This window comes from Neodiprion pinetum, chromosome 1 (assembly GCF_021155775.2).
Source record: "Neodiprion pinetum isolate iyNeoPine1 chromosome 1, iyNeoPine1.2, whole genome shotgun sequence".
Classification (NCBI taxonomy): domain Eukaryota; kingdom Metazoa; phylum Arthropoda; class Insecta; order Hymenoptera; family Diprionidae; genus Neodiprion; species Neodiprion pinetum.
Genome location: NC_060232.1, coordinates 9,631,366 through 9,643,126, shown reverse-complemented (window position 1 = coordinate 9,643,126; position 11,761 = coordinate 9,631,366). Strand labels below are relative to the sequence as shown.

Genomic DNA, 11,761 nt, shown 5'->3' with positions numbered 1-11,761 from the left:
TAAATCGTCGAATGTTCAAAGAGAAAGCAGAATACGACGACGAAGTGTTGAAAAATCACGCATCGTGCAAAGTTCACGCATATTATGTCCCCCAATGAATATAATTATTGTTCTCCTTTAGTCGTAAAAATCTGTTCGTTGAAAATCTCGGTTCCAGCTACGCAGAGCATGATTTAAATATATTTAATGTGTTCAAATTTCTGTCTCGAGCAGCTTAAACTTAATTATCAGCAGTATGTCAAAATTGCAGGAATGTGGTATTTTTTTATTTCCATACTTTTATAACTTATGAACTAACAATTAGATGCGATTCCATACATACCATGACAATGTTGGAGCGTTAGCACATTCGATCCATGTATGTACTTGTAAGTTCAATTTTCGCGTATCATAATACGCGCATTTATGACTAGCAATAGTTTTACCCATGGGAAAATACATATAAAAATAACAGTAACAGAATATATCAGTATCGCCAAGTGAATATAACGATATACACGATAATTATCGACGTAATCTCTAGAATTTTGATGTCGTTATTCTTATCTGTATCAGCGCCGATCGAAAATAAATACACAACAAATTTAAACAGATTCTGCGCTGCAAGTTCAACAACCTACTGTTTGTAGGCCAAGAAAAAAATCAAAAGGTGATACTTTTTAGGTATGAATGCGAAAACTTGATTTGAGGGTAAATTCGGTGACGATGGATTGAACTCTTACTAAAGCGATATGCAACCAAAGAATCCGACATATATACAAATTTAATATTATTCTACTTTTTAAAATCCCCCCACCAATATAAATGGTTTTTCGTTTTTTCCCTCCCTCACTTTTGAAGGTACAAATATACGCTTAACATATTTTTTTGATAAAGTTATTAGGTCTCGAATAAAACGGTTTAACCCCTTTTTTTTATAACGATCTCGAGGCTCGATTGCAAAATTATCATAACCATTCCATTCAGCGTCACCGAATTACCCTTGCAACTAAAAAGTACTAACTTTCATGCTTATATACTTGATTATTGCGCCGAATTAAGTGCCTGCCTGGGACTTCAACGTAGTGCAAAAATCCAAATCTGTAACAAGATAAAAATCCGAGCGTCTTTTATTTTCACTGCTCTTCCGGTTCGGGAGCCTCGCGCCATTCGTGGTGCGAACCGTCCCCGTGCTTTTCTGCGACTTTCCTCACAAGCGCAGCTGAGGGCTGCTTAAGGTCGTAGGCCCATCCAATTTTGGCGAACATGTCGATAAGGAAAGTCGTCACGTTGAAAGTGTAATTGCCGAGTTCGGCCGCCTTGTAATCCCATGGAAACACGTGATGGTAGTTATGCCACCCTTCTCCCATTGCCACTATGGCTACACTCAAATTTTCCACCGGCGATATGCCGCTGTAAAATTAAAACATTTCCGTCACCTCGTGCCAGTCGCGAAATTACGAAATGAAGGTGTGAATATCGCTGGACTAAAAAATAATTTCAACGTTTCAGATTTTTCAGAGTGTATTCATTGCGACTGCATGGTCCGTCGTCTGCTAAAATTTAATGCGCATGCGCTACAAACATGCGATGACAATGAATAAAGTTAGCAAAAACTTTGCAGCAGGCCGTATTCGGTTAATTGACGTGTCAACACATATTAATTTTATTTATCACTAAGATTATCAAAGTTAAAGTCAACAGTTATTCATTTTTTGAGATTCATTCAAGGATGAGTGATCTTTCTTCGGGGCTGATCAGTTTGTTGTTCCATGCTACACTGTTAAAATTTCTGTATGGAACTTCTTACGCTGCATTAGAAGTTTTATCCGGATACGGAACAGTGAATTCACCGTACATTTACTGTGTATTCAATTTACAAACAAAATAAATTTACTAAAAAATTTAGTGAAATCAAATTACTTTTTTGTGTTTTTCCTATAAATTTTAGTAAAATCAAAAATTTTCATCGTCAATTTCAAACAAATGCATAGCAATTTACGTTGCTGCGCTGAATTTCTAAATTTACACCTCTTTTGTACAGTAAATGTGTAGTAAATTCACAATCATTTTTAACAGTGTACATCGCGATAAATTGTCCACGATGAAGGTTGGTCATCCTGGCAAACAGCCGTTCTCGGATTGTGGCGCGTGCGCATTAAATTTTAGCAGACGACGGACCGTTTGGTCGTTAGGAATTTCAGTCTGTGCATAACTTCCTTCCTTTGGTTCTGTTAGGTTGTATCGGATTTTTTATGGTAATACCTCGCTCCTCCGAATCGATGTAAGATTTTAAAAGAACACGAAGAGAGAAACCAAATGATCGAATGGAACTCGGATTGAGATATTAATTATCACGACTCACCTGTCGTAAGGCTTTGTTCCCCACATATGAGCTGCACTGTTTACCAACCAGGTAAAATTAAGACCCGCTATGTAGCGTATGAAGATCTGGCTCATTATGGAGATGTACCAGGTCTCATTCCAAAAATAGACCGGCACCACTATCGGAATAACGAAACAGAACAGGAGCTTCATTTGCCAAAAATACCTGAAAAATTAATTGATCAGGAAATTTGTTCATACGATGTGTTCGTCGAATTTTGATAAATTTTTGATTGTGCGTACGTGAAACTTTTTACCAATTTCGTTTCTAGTTTGAATTTCTTGTAAATGAAAATTTTAATGCTAAATAAAGTATTAGCAGCTGTTCGACAATGTTATGCAAAACGTAAAATCTGTGTTCTCATAAGAATTGAAAAAGTTTTTCTTCTTTGAATCTTAATTTTCAAATTAAAATCCTTAATCTCATTAATTTTTGTTTTGTTATGTTTTGTTGTGCCTCTCAATAGGAATTGAGTCAGATACCGAATCTCGGTTGTTAATGTATTCAATTAATTTGATTATCGATAACCTCCAACGCTTCGGTTAACCCTTTTTCCAATCTGTCACCCTTGATTTTATTGCAATTGCCTCACACCGTAAATTCTTCAGAAGTTATATGCAGAGGCAAGTAAATAGGTTTCGTTTAACAAAAATTCTTACAAAATGGTAAACGTGATTGGTAAATTTACCGCACATTTATCGTCACAAGCTGGTAACGTGACCGTGAGTAAAATTACCACATTGGTCACAACATAAAATATGTAGTTAATCTAGCGAAAAAATTCTAAGAAAAACTAAGAATAAATCCAAAAATTATCTTTTTGAGCATATATTTTTGTAATCAAACTATGATAAATTAATCAATATATTCATTATCGGCTGTGAATTTTGTATTGCTTTGTAGCGATAAAAACGAAAATTATTGGAGGTGAAACAAAAATGACGAGCTACTTTTATCTATTCGTAATTTTCTAAGTGACCGGTCATATTTTTTTGACTGTTAATTTAGCAAAAAAAATTACGTTAATATATGGTAAAATTTTACGTGTCTAACTGGTTTTTTCATGTATTTTAGTTCTTATTAAGAGCTTAATTCAAATGAAACGCTTTCTTACTGGTGAAATCAATTTTACGTTAGTAAGCTAAAACTGACTCAAGAAGTGTCAATTCGTAAAGAACATGACAAAAAGTTCAGTCCGCAGGCATATTGCCATAGTGTGCTTCAGAGAAAACGAACGCGACTTTATAAAATATGCACTACTTGCTACATCGCAGAAGATAGTGGTAAAAGAAACTTGTTGCATAAATTCTAATGCAGAGTTTGCCATTATATTTGCGGGTAGAATTTGATTGAATTCTCAAATTGTACGACGGTTAGTATGAGTTATTGATTAAAATAAATTATCGTCACGTTAAAAACAAAAGCGAAAAAGTACATCGTTATGTATTCGTAATTATTGGACTGATTAAAAAAGTTTTTATCGCGAATTGATTAGCACACATTTGCACGGTACAAACATGTATTCGCTTCGTGCTGCTGATTACGTATACAGTGAAGTAACTTATGCAGCATACGATAAAATGCTTATAAATCTGTGTATATCTATTCTACAACCGTGAACTGATAGGTAGGACGATAAATTATTTCCTCACTGATTTAAGAATAATTCCATCAGGTCGATATAAATTCGTATATTCTCAAATTCGGTGACGAACAAATTTTGCTATCTCACATTTTCAATCTCAACGTCGAAATTCTGACAAACTTATGCAACGTGTTCATGCGTGTATTGCAGGCACGACTTGTATTGATTAAATAAAAAATCGAACTTTTCCACAAGCCTGAAAAAAAAGGGAAAGCCGAACGATTCTCTGCAGCAAGAGAGTCCAAAGCTTACATTAATATCATAAAAGTATAAGCTTTGGCTTTTTTACTCAGAAGATGAGAAACGACACACGTAACAGTTTTTCTTTGTTAAACTTTGCGAACAAGAGTGCGAATTCTATTGCTCGATTTAGCGCTTCTATATCTTTCGCAATAGCGTTAGTAATAATGCAAGCGACGTTTTCATCCGACTTCTTTTTTCTTTTATCTCACAATTTAATCAGTTGCACCGGACGCATTGAGTAACGATTCTACGCTGTTCAGCTTTGTACTCACCTCTGGTGAAATTGGACTATCGGATCGGAAAGAACGTCGGTCATATCTACTTGACGCCCTCGACGTATCACTTCCGGATGTTTTCTCATCATAAGCCACCCCACATGAGCGAAGAAGAACCCTCTGTTACTATTATGTGGATCTGCGTCAGTTTCCGTGTATTTGTGGTGGACCCGATGGTCACGCACCCAGTCGTAAATCGTATTCTGTTTCGAAAATAAAGAGACATATTCATACCTCGTTCTCACAAGAAACAATTGTTTAGTTTAAAAAAATGAACCGCTTAAATGTCATTATGATATTTTCAAGGATACGCTTATCAATTTCAACAGTATTACTATGGAAATGAAAGCGTCATTATATCGAAGAGATGCAAAACTGTTAGTAGCAAGGGTAGCTATGTCACGGCTGTAAATGTTGTCAACGATCTGCCAAATGAATTTAAAACCTTAAATAATAACATAAACGAAAAATAAAATAAAGTCATGGATTTTGGAGAATCTCTAACTATAAGTTTTGTTATGTTGTTAGAGTGTATTACTTGAAAGATATTGATTAAAAAATTATAACTATATATTCATGGTAACTTCTATCGTTATATTTTGGAACTTTGTCTTCTTTCAAAACTTTTATTCCATTAGTCTTAAGACTTACATCAGACTTGCGAACAAGTAACTAAGTTTACCTCTGTACGGGTCTGCATTTTATCTTTTGTATTTGAAAGTATAAACGAACTGATGAAATAAATAAATGAATGAACACGCAGGTGAACCTTTTTGTTAAATAATTCATCGAATTTTTACACTCAACGTAAAAGTATCTCGAAATACATATCGGGAAGATTTCTTGGGGATTTACGGTGCGAACGTGTTTTGTACAGGCGTATAACCAGTGCATTGTATGCATAAATAATTTAGGATTGTTGGGGACTCTCATTTTTGTGCGTCTCCTACTTTTATAAATTTGCCAACTATATGCCACACCGATGATTGCATTTCAACGAGGGAAAGAATCATAAAATTACAGTTGGAACAGAAAAATTCTAACGCAACTTAAACTCTATAAACTTTTTTTCGTGTGCACACATTTTTTCCGTTAAATGAAATAATTGATTTATTTTACGCGGGCTGTCAAATAAATATTATGTTCCGTAAAAGAATGAATCCAATTAGACGAATCGAAATTTCTTTTTTGTTTCAAAGAAATGATTTCATTGAACTGCGTAAGGTTTGATCGGAAGTGGTCCATTTCATGAAATTTTCCACTCTGAAGTGTAAAAAATACAGATTCAAACGTACGAGCAGTTGAATTTCGCTGACTTTGTGTCATTACGCAGTTTTACGAGCTTCGGTTTTTGTTTAAATAAAAAAAGAAAAAGAGAAAAAGAAAACAATGTATCCCAAAGTATTTTTGGTTTCTTCGCTTCGTGCGCTGCATGTAAAATTTTTTAATGCAAAGACTCGATTGCAATAATTACCCAATTTTTTTACCCGATACCTCGATGACGGTTCGATGGTTTGTTTGTAAAATTTTGTCAATCATACGTTTCCACGTGGTGATATATACCTTTTTTTTTTGAAACGTATTCAGAACGTAGGCGAACCTGTATTTTCCGCTTGTAAAATTCTACCAAGATATTGCATCAGCCGAGATCACATTCTCGAAGAATTGACCACTCGTCATACACATGCGCGGATAATTCTAGTCATACGTTGATTACGCAATAACATATAACGTCTTATAATCAACCAGAACATAGAATCACGCGACTTTCTGAGTCCGATATTCGTACTGTAATAATTTTTGTGTTATAATTTTTAGTTACCGCGATTAGGATCGCGCGATGTTTGTTTATTCGTTCGATATACTTATCGCGAGCCTACAGTTAAATTTGTTTACCTGACCAGCGATGGAATAGCATATTATAAGGATGACACGAAGAGGCCACTTTGCTTTGTAGGAACGATGACTCCAGAGACGATGAACGCCACCGGTCACTCCGAATCCACTCGACATCCCGATTAAAAGTCCTTGAATAAATAGAAACAGGTTGTAATAATTGTCATCGGGGAATGATGTATGGGAAATAAATGTCGAGTGGTGAGGGATTTCCTTATTCGGTGGAAGCGTCGTACCGCTCGACACGGGTTAATTAACAATAAGATGGCTGAATTTTGGGAACAGGTGAGCCATTCGGTTCCACCCCTAAGTTCGGGGCTGTTGAATCACCCCCTGGATGTATTCGGAAGACAAGGAATTTTCCCTGACTCAATTTCTACCGTCGTTGAACAAATCATAAGTACGACTCGAATCGCGTCTTTCGACGCACCAAGAATTCGCGTATGCAATTTGTCACTGTCATAATATTTTTACGCTTGCATTTACTTGTCGAATAACCTGTCGAGCTTTTCACGTTAATCAACTCGCTTCGTTGTAAGCTCCTGCAAAGCTTATCGTTTATGCATACTCATTGTCAGGAAGTAGTTCGTTCTGATTGGCCAAGATTTGGTCGAATAAATAAATTGCTTTTGTACTGTATTGTTGGCAAACAATGGTTTTCTAACTTTATGGGACGTTTCGGACCAGATCGATAATCGATCGTTTTTAGCGTTTCTTTGACTTTACTTCGGTTAATAGATTATCCTGATGTGTATAGTATTTTCTTAAAAACTGTAAAGTATTTCGAATATTCAAAAGTATTATATAATGGTATTTCAAACATTTGTGATGATTTACGGCAAAGGAACCGTGTTTCAACGAAATAAAAATTCGCAATGTAATTACAAGTGTACGCTGGGAGAATGAATAGTTTGCGAATAGAACCAACTATTAATTTTTATGAGTATTTCGTAATTTCTGGCAAAGAGCTTTGAGTCCCCGAAAAATGCAAGAAAAACATTAACGATCAACGTTTTAAGAGTTGTTGCGCCTTCCCATTTACATCTTGAAAGCCATTCGTTGTTTCTTATTTACGTCTGTTCGCATTAATTGGTAACACTGCTACGTATACTGTGTAATTACCGTCCAACAACAGTGCATTCCGTTCATTTTCGCAGTGCTGCTCGTTATAAATGACGCAGGGCGTGAAATAAAATCCAGAGAGAAATTTAAAAAATCTACAACGAAGAAAGCTTCGGTCGGACAAGTAGAAGTGGCGTATATATTTTAGCAGTTGTCAACACGATGCAGAAAAACTGCTTTAAATTGTTAATCGTCAAGTGCGATCGCATAAAAATTAAAATTGTATAAACCACATTTGAATATAAATCAAATAAGATTTTTTCAAACTCATAAGACACAATTTTTCAAAAATTTTATTATTGTAATAACTGGCTAAGCCAGATAAAATATAGTTGCGTTCTTAGCTACTTTTCTCTGCATATACAGTTATCTGGTCGATAATATGTCTATTTTATTTCCTAATTTCACTTTCAAGTATAAATTCTAATTATCGCGAATTCAACTCGTAAAAATAATTTTTACGTACGTAGGTTGTAAATATTTATTGCAAAAAGAAACGAGTATAGCTTGATAATTTATTTCTATTCGAATGGTGAACGATTTCACTGTCATCGGTAGATTTAACTCCGTAACTGAATATTAATCGGACTTGGACTTACCCCAAAATAAAGTAAGTTTTCTGCATTGAAATGGAATTGTGTAGGCCATGTACATCCCGATTAAATGCAACAGAGCGATGCTGACGATATTTGGCCAGATCAGAGTTGTTTCAAACCCAAATGGTCCCTCGGAAGATTTCTTAGGGTTCTTATTAATGGCCGGATTTTTTTTCGCAATCACGATATTGTCTTGTTTGCATCCTGCCACCCTTTGAAACTCCACCCCCAAGGCAGTTGAATCGTTCACAATATTTGGCGGCATTATTTCCCAGCTGTAAATACAAAGTTTCGAAAAGTTATTACAGAATTGTGCCAATAATTAAAAAAATACATCACTTACTTTAGTTTTCGAGGTGCATCATAATTTAGGACTCTACCCATTCGTAGATGTGAAAAATAAATAACTTCAGTTTTTACCAATTATAACCGTCAAAAATATGCTTTAACAGTATATTGTGTAACAAGTGCGGAAAGAAACGCTATTTTTTCAAACACCTGTGAATGAAAGTTTGGTTTCAGAAGCACCGAAGTACTCTTAACGGTACAATGCGCAAAGGCGTGTTATTCAAGAATGCGCATGCGCCAAAACAAAGCCCTAGTCTGTAAATTAGATTATTTTGCGGGCTCACGTACGATTCTACTTGTAACTAACACAAAACTGTCTCAACTCTCAAGTTATGTTTCGAGTTATCGGACTATTACACCAGCTACACAGTTGTGAAAAAAATAATCTCAGGCTCCGTCAAAAATTTTCTTAGACCTTACAGAGTGATCAAACTCCTCAAGTCATCCTGCAGGTGCTGCTTACAGCATTTTTCAATCCATCTGCAGACACATTTCTCTAAAAACATTGTTTTGGTGCAAAAGTTTTTGACTTACGGGAATGGAATTGCAAAACTTGACTTAAACACAGGTTCCAAAGAAAAATGCTTTTAATTACGTCGACAGAATGAGAGCATTGTATGCCTGGTGTAATGAAAATTTGACAAAACTAAATTGAATTTTCATCATTTTCCAAACGAGCAAAGTACGTATTTCATTTAACAAGTTACCAAACGCATTGTACAACTTATGTTCTCATTCGCCAATGACTTTCATTATCGACTCTACTCATGGTTTCATATCATTTTCGGATACAGTTTTTATATAGTCTAAGAAAGCATAAGTTTATTTTTAAATCTCTGTAATTACATCGATACTTGAACGATTCTTCGAACAACTGTGAAGATAAGCAGAAACCGTGTCTCAAACGATTAATGGATAACCTATGTATCAATGAACGGAACGAGAACGAATTTAAATGTGCACAATTAAAAGTAAATTAACGATATCGTTTTTTGACGAAAATATGGCGTCTAAATTTTACGTTCACGAGATGGATGAAAACTGGGGATGTTTTGTTTAAATTCACAGAATTATTACTAATTTTCTCTTATTGCTCATGGCTCACGTTAACAAATTTCACTCAAGTGACATCGGCGGAACTTTTCAAGCTTGAAGCTAAGAAGCTTCATTAAAGGACGGTTCGTCCTGAGCATTGAAAAGCGAGATTTTTTTTGAAAATGAAAAGAATAAAAAAAAACTTCGCTTTTGACGCATGAAGTTTCGCGAATTCGTATATTTCCCAATTACTCACATACCAAGACGTACCTTGCGCAATCCATGTAACGTGATGCCTTTTTACATCAACGTCCAAGTTTTAGTGCATTAATTTCAAATTTCGAACACGAAAATGGAGGGATTAAAAAGAAAAACACAAGCAGTGACACTTTGGAAGTCGGATTTCAAACTGACGATCGGCAATCGTATTGCCTGTTGCCCCAATTTCAAATCACCTTGTATTCGCACGCTGACGATTGACCAACATTGAAAATAAAAATTGATGGCTTTGCACATTACTCTTCAAATATAAACAATATGTCATCAAGTGCTGATATTATGTGCAGGTAGCTCAACACAGGCACGTGGCATAACACTTGTCCGACAGAATTGTATGGAGGTTTGCGGAGAGATGGTAGAAAGGTCACATTTCTATATCTATATAGGCAAGTATGTTTCTGTCATTGCATCATTGTATCAGTTTTTCAGTCGTTAAAAAGCGAATGCAGTTATAACATACGTATACTAATTAGAACAATTAATAATGTGCACATCGGTAGTCGTGGCTACATAATGCAAAATGCCTGGTAACAAGTTCGTTCTTTAATAGCCTGAAACAATTTTCAGAGAATTTGCCAAATGAGTCATGAAAATGAAATGTAATGTGATTTTTCTCTTCAAGGCTTACTTCGACTATGGAAATTCCGGCATTTCACCAAATATTTTCAAGAGTGTGAGTCACAGAGTGTCGATATAATTGATACCTCGATTTATAATTATGAAATGGAATAGGCAGCTATTATACTGTTAGACCATCGCTCTGAAATATCCCACCGTATCGTATTATACTATCGATCCAAGTAGATAATCAAATTGATAATGTACGCGTAAAGGATATCCTCGTCCGTTGCGACATCTGTGTTTGTAATTTGCTGTGGTGGATCTACACCGTCTATTAACCCAGAGAAATTGGTTTCAAAAAAGCCATTTGAATGAAATAAACGCCAGGTTTTCTTGTAGAAAATCATGAATAAACATGACGAGAAATAAAGGAACTATATTTCAACAGATCGACATTTTTTTTAAAGCTACAGGTTTAAAAAATATTAATTTTCAGGTAAACACGTAACTGTAATTGCCGTGACATTTCTGCTTTACCATTAATTCTAAAAAAATCGTACGCACATGGTGTTTTACCGATAAAAAAAAAAACTCTCAAAACAATGCTTCCAATACGCTGTCAATATCTTGATTACTTCTTGAATTGTGAGCGTTCAAATGTGACTCGAGCCTGTAGTGCACTAAAGCGGTTATGCGAACAAAGCTTAATTGGATGCTTAAATCTCGAAAATTATCACAGATATTAGGATAAAATAAATACCATAATTTAGATCGGAAAATTTTTCACGGAACTCGCGATGGATTTTTTATACTTGATCCCAAAGATATTCGCAACCCGCGCTGAAATAGATGCAAAATCCACTCACAAATTTCAAATTTCTTAGACGTCGATGTCTCATAACTTTGAATTCGTTGTAAAGGTACATCGAGAACAGACGAAAAGTCTCGTTTGCGTCGTTTTCTTGTCAAAAAAATCTTGACAAGTTCAAACCCGATCACGAGCAAATTTAGCTGCCGTTTGCATATAGGATGTGCTTCGAAACAACATCTCGTAAAAAAAAGAGTGTAGGCAACATTTTTTAGATATTTAATATACTTTATTTTTCATGCCGACTATTTTTATCATGGAACCACGTATACCCGATAACCAATCATTCCAACACCTGTTTCGAAAGTGCGATTTTCGAAACCCATGGAGAGTGCGGAAAGTGACCCATTTCCGAACAGTGCAGTAAAACGCCATTTACGCATGTTGATAAAAAATTAAGTATTCGAACAAAAAGTGTCACAAGCATTCCGAATCTTCCACGTCTCCGATTACATTATGAAACAATGACCACACAAGATTTTCAAAAATATGCAATTCTCAGAATTTCTATTCCATTTTCACAGAATT

The 11,761-nt window shown here is 35.3% G+C and overlaps 1 protein-coding gene across 7 annotated transcripts in view; it reads right to left on the bottom strand.

The window, feature by feature from the left end:
• Positions 1–244: 244 nt before the first annotated feature.
• The window catches only part of LOC124210779 (acyl-CoA Delta-9 desaturase-like), a 28,043-nt gene continuing 16,526 nt past the window's right edge, over positions 245–11,761 (bottom strand). For 3 of the 7 annotated variants that reach the window (XM_046609115.2, XM_046609113.2, XM_046609114.2), the window contains 5 exons: positions 8,146–8,417; positions 6,425–6,555; positions 4,526–4,731; positions 2,345–2,530; positions 245–1,392 (listed from right to left, as the gene is read on the bottom strand). In XM_046609115.2, the coding sequence (XP_046465071.1) occupies positions 1,116–1,392; positions 2,345–2,530; positions 4,526–4,731; positions 6,425–6,555; positions 8,146–8,407 (1,062 nt within the window). In that variant the 5' untranslated portion in view covers positions 8,408–8,417 and the 3' untranslated portion in view covers positions 245–1,115. Of the gene's footprint in view, positions 1,393–2,344; positions 2,531–4,525; positions 4,732–6,424; positions 6,556–8,145; positions 8,418–8,485; positions 8,542–9,781; positions 9,956–11,761 lie in introns of those variants that run through there. The other 4 variants (XM_046609117.2, XM_046609116.2, XM_046609112.2 and 1 more) reach the window with 4 other exon arrangements.